The sequence below is a fragment of the Panthera uncia genome (genome assembly GCF_023721935.1).
Source record: "Panthera uncia isolate 11264 chromosome E2 unlocalized genomic scaffold, Puncia_PCG_1.0 HiC_scaffold_19, whole genome shotgun sequence".
Lineage (NCBI taxonomy): Eukaryota > Metazoa > Chordata > Mammalia > Carnivora > Felidae > Panthera > Panthera uncia.
In genome coordinates this window covers 381,382-386,709 of record NW_026057588.1, presented here as the reverse complement: position 1 = coordinate 386,709, position 5,328 = coordinate 381,382, and the positions used below count along the sequence as shown (strand labels likewise).

General features: G+C 38.3%; 1 protein-coding gene across 1 annotated transcript; it reads left to right on the top strand.

The window, feature by feature from the left end:
- Positions 1-407: 407 nt before the first annotated feature.
- On the top strand, positions 408-1,201 carry LOC125916063 (KRAB domain-containing protein 5-like). Its single transcript, XM_049622238.1, has 2 exons — positions 408-609; positions 1,092-1,201. Exons 1-2 carry the CDS (start codon positions 408-410, stop codon positions 1,199-1,201), a joined length of 312 nt encoding a protein of 103 aa, XP_049478195.1.
- The last annotated feature ends 4,127 nt before the right edge of the window (positions 1,202-5,328 follow it).

The following is a 5,328-nucleotide window of genomic DNA, read 5'->3' as shown; positions in this document are numbered from 1 at the left end:
ACATATATGTATACATATACGTATATGTATACGTATATATGTATATGTATAAATGAGGTGAAGGTAACTGTACATATATGTATATATATGTATACATATATGTATACGTATATATGTATATGTATACATGAGGTGAAGGTAACTACTCACTGCTGTGGTTTACTCTATTATCCATGTGCTTAGGTGTGAGTCAGGGGTTAATCTCAAACTGAGCCAATCCAAACTCTTCCTCAGGGCAGTCATTACCTTTTGTTGGATGCTTTCTGTTTCCACCACATGACAGTATGCCCATGGGGTGTTTTGCCTGAAGTAAAAGGTAAGGTGGAAAGAAGAGGTTAAGTAAACTGAGGGACTAAGGTCAGTGAGCACCTGCAGGTAAGCACTGAAGGTGGTTTCCAGCTGGTGCCATGAACTCCCCCTTGCATCTTAGGGATCCTGATGACCTCCTTCTGTGTCCGCTTGGTAACTGGTATTTATTGCAGGGACTGCTGACCTTCAGGGATGTGGCCATAGAATTCTCTCAGGAGGAGTGGGGATGCCTGAACCACAGTCAGCAGGAACTATACTGGGATGTGATGTTAGAGACCTATGGACACCTCCTCTTCTTGGGTGAGGATAACTCCCTCCAGATTTCCCAAACCACACTCAGGTTTTGTTCCTTTCTTTGAAGACTGTCTCTTGGAAGCTTCCCCTTTGTATGACTGGGATTCAGATCCCTATATAAGGGAATGAAGTAGGAGTTTTTAGATGTAAAAAAATACCTTCATGATGTTTTCTTTCAAGTTAGTTTTCTCTTCCTTAGACTAACCTCATCATTTCTTAGATTAATGGCAATTCTAAACATTGAGTGCCATAAAATGGTATTTCCATCTTCAATACCAATTTCTACTTGTTATGGTAGTGGTAATACTTGGAAGTGGAGATCAAGATGTAAATCTTGGAAACCATCCTGGGTGTTCTAAAGGGGCTATTGGGCAACAGCATTTGGGAAATCATTTTCCAGAATTGTACAATGTCCTCTCTTCTCCACTGAGTCCAGTTGAAAAGTAAAATCTCCAACAATACTCCTATTCCTTTTTTCTAACAAACAGGTCTTGTTGTGTCAAAGCCAGATCTGGTCATCTTTTTGGAACAAAAGAGGGAGCTCTGGGATATCAAGAGAGAGGAGACAGTAGCTACACACCCAGGTAGGTGGGAATGAATCCAATGACAGAGGTGAGGTGCCATTGTCCAGGAGGAACATAGACATGAAAATGTGGTTTGAGCAGCCCTCCTTGAGTAGAAATTAGTTTGAAAAAACCTAGTTTTATGTATCTTCCTCTCACAGTGGACTTCTGCTTTCCAACACATCATGCTCTTACATTCTCTAAGGATTCTCCTTCAGTTCCACTGTAGGTCCTTCACGTCCACAGTGAGGTCCTCCATAATCTGACTCGTTCTCCATTGTTTTGAGTGTTTGGGGAAATCTCTGCATTTCTGAGGAAGTCTATGTTAATTCATTTTTGAGTATTTGCCTTGTGTGAGACGTGTGTCAGGGTGGTGGTGGGCATATTGGTGGTTGGCACAGAAATCCCAGGAACACTGGGATACCACATGTTATCTGGTTTATGCTTTCCAAATTTATGGAGGCATTAATCTTAATCGTACAAAATTGAGACACACTAGTTTCATCAAATAATAAAGCACCTTCCTAAAATGAGAACACATAACCCTTTATTTCATTTCAAAAGTTCAGTTTTGAGGGCGCATGGTTGGGTCAGTTGGTTAAGCATATGATTTCAGCTGAAGTCGTGATCTCACAGTTAGTGAGTTTGAGGCCCGCACAGGCCTCTGTGATGACAGCACAGAGCAAGCTTGGAATTCCATCTCCCTCTCTCTCTTTGCCTCTCCTCTACTTGGTGTTTATCTCTCTCAAAATAAATAAAAATAAACGTAAAAAGTAAGAGTAGTTCATTTTTTTTTTGTATTAACTAAACTAAGAGATTTCCGCTCTATATGTTTTGTTCCTCAATGGTGAAATAATTTAAAGCACCTATTATTTTCCTAGAATTCCTACACAAATTAATGCCATAGAGGAGATAGAACATTTAGAATTTAAAACTCACAGCCTATAATAAAGTCTCAATTGTTAGATTATTTCTTAATAGTTTAGTCATTGTATAATTTTGCCTTGTATAATATGAAGTTCCTGTGACTTTGTCATATATGTTTTCACTTTCTTACTAGTTAATATATGAGATTACTTTATGATTTATTAGATCAAAATTTAAAAAAAATAACTTTATATTTGAGAAAGAGAGAAAGTGATCATGAGCGGTAGAAGGCAGAAAGAGGGAGAATCTGAAGGATCCTCCAGGCTCTGAGCTGTCAGCACAGTGCCTGACATGGGGCTTAAACCCACAATTCACATCATGACCTGAGCTGAAGTCTTATGCCCAACCGACTGAGCCACTCAGGTATCCCTAGATCAAAAGTTCTGATATGACATGGGTATGTACTTTATAAGAAATGAGGTAGATTATCAGTAAAATTCCTATATTTAGAGGAAAATGTTTTAATTATAAATGTAATTTTACATCAGGAAAACTGAATCATTAGTGTTTCTACTTCCCTCAGAATGTATCTGAATTTGATCTCAAAGATTTTTTTTTTTGTAAAGTGCTTATTGGCCTGTTTACAACATTGATGGTGTTTGTTTATTTAGAAATAAAAGGTTTTAGTCTACGGCCATACCACCCTGAACGCGCCCGATCTCGTCTGATCACGGAAGAAATGAAAGGTTTTGAGGCACCTAGGTGGCTCAGGGGGTTGAGCATTTGACCCTTCATTTCACTTCAGGTCATGATCTCATGCTTTGTGAGTTCTATCCCTGTATCAAGCTGTGTCCTGACAGCATGGAGCCTGCTTGGGATTCTCTCCCTCTCTCTCTGCCCCTCCTACTTTCTCTCTTTGTCTCTGTCTCTGTCTCTCTCTCCCTTTCTCTCTTTCTCTCTTTCAATACACTTGAAAAAACTTAAAAGAAAGGAAAGATTTTTGTATGCTTGATTCTAAAGAATGGATTATACCCTTAAATTCTGTGTCATTGGAGGGATATAGTAACATAATACACTATTTAATGTCTTTTAGCTGCTTAGTTTGTACAAGTTTTCCTTAGAGGTTTCATGGTTGATTTTAATGAATATAGTTTACAATTTTACCATCCATGAAGACATGCCAATAATTGATAATGTTCCTTTTTTCATGGGTACACAGTCACAGTTTAATATTAGGGGTACAAAGGATGTCAGGGTGCTCAGTTGGTCAAGAGTATGGCTATTGATTTTGTCTCTTGATTTCATGGTCTCACAGTTTGTGAGTTCAACCCCTCTGTTAAGTTCTGTGCTGAATATAATGTTTTGTTACACCTTTAAGATGTTTTAAGTAATCTCTAAAGAAACTGCAATGAAAATATGTACAAAATACATCCACCAATAAATAGATAATGAAATTAATTCTATTATTATGACAACTCACGTAGTTGTGAGACAACATTCACTGACGACTAACCCAGGAAAGAAAAGCACAGGAGGATTCACAAAGTATCATGGGTAATATTTCTACACATGAATGCTTAGATCATTTTATTGGCAAAGGGCACACAGCTGATTCATTTTTGAGTTACACTGACATTGTCTGAAAATGTAATGAGTCGAAAATTGTCACCCTGTAACAAAATACACAGGTAAAAACAAAACCACACTTCAAGCTGAAGTTGAAAAAGAATGCTGTGTAAAGTCCTATACAAAAGGAAACACATTATTATGGAATTGCAAAACCAAAATAAGACAAATTATAACCCCAAAAATTCTACATAAGGTGAATTATTTAAAGGAAACCTAGTATAATTTTATTTTTTTGTTTTGAGAGAGGGAGCACAAGGAGGGGAGGAACAGAGAGAAGGAGAGAGAGAGAGACAGAGAGAGAGAGAGAGAGAGAGGGAATCCTAAGCATGCTGTGCGCTGTCACCGCAGAGCCCCATGCAGGACTCAAACTCCTGAAATGTGAGATCATGACCTGAGCCGAAATCAACTGTCAGACTCTTAACCAACTAATCCACCACCCATGAGCCCTTTTGTGGCTATAATTATAAATTGTTTGCTTTTTATAAATTTTTAATCTTTTTTTAATTTAGTTTTGAGAGGGAGAGACAGAGTGTGAGTATGGGAGGGGCAGAGAGAGAGGGAGACACAGAATCTGAAGCAGGCTCCAGGCTCTGAGCTGTCAGCACAGAGCCCAACACAGGGCTCCAACTCACGGATGATGAATTCATGGCCTGAGTTGAAATCAGACGCTGAACCTACTGAGCCATGTAGATGCCTCTGTAGATATAATACTAAATTGTGACTGTGTACCCATGAAAAAAGGAACATTTTGAATTATTGGCATGTCTTCATGGACAGTAAAATTGTAAAGTACATTCATTAATATCAACCATGGAATGCTCTAAATGAAAACTGTTATGAATATAGCACTTAGAAGACATTATTACACACAATTTTTAAAAAATCAAACAAGCAAAGACTTTCATTTCATTTAATTTATGGTTTTTATTCTTCCGTGTATTTTGAGCGACAGGGAGAGAATGGAGGAGGGGCAACGAGAGATGAGAGAATTCCAAGCAGGGCCCACACTGTCAGTGCAGAGCGGGATGTGGGGCTAGAACTCACAAAGGATGAAATGATGACCTCAGCTGAAACCAAGAGTCAGATGCTCAACCCTCTGAGCCACCCAAACACCCTAAAACCTTTCATTTCTAAATAAAAAACATCATCAAAGTTGTAAAATATGTCAACAATAAGTTTATAAAAAAAATATTTGGATTTAAATTCAGATACAATTCGAGTGAAGTAGAAAAACTAATGATTCTTTTTTCCTGAAGTGGAGTTCTCTGATTTCAGTTTTGTGTATAAGAAATATTAATTGTATTCATCTGACGGCAGAAAGTGGAATGATTTTACTTTTATTCATTACCTTTCAGCTATATCTTCAAATGATACCCAGAGCCCCCTTCCAAAGATGTGCAGAGAAACTTCTTTCCAAAGAGTGTCAGTGGGTAGAGAAAAACATAGTGCCCTTGAGAATGGACGCTTAATGATAGACTGGAACAGTTTTGGAGAGAGACAATGGCATCAAAGATCTCATGGAGCACATATGCAAACAGAGACAACTGCCCACTATATGAATCTCACTGCCCCAAACAGTGAAGGATATAAAACATTTTGGAACCCCCCCCCTTTCTAAGTCCACTACTTCTGCAAGGCAGTGTGTTTCTATAATCAAAGGCTCAAT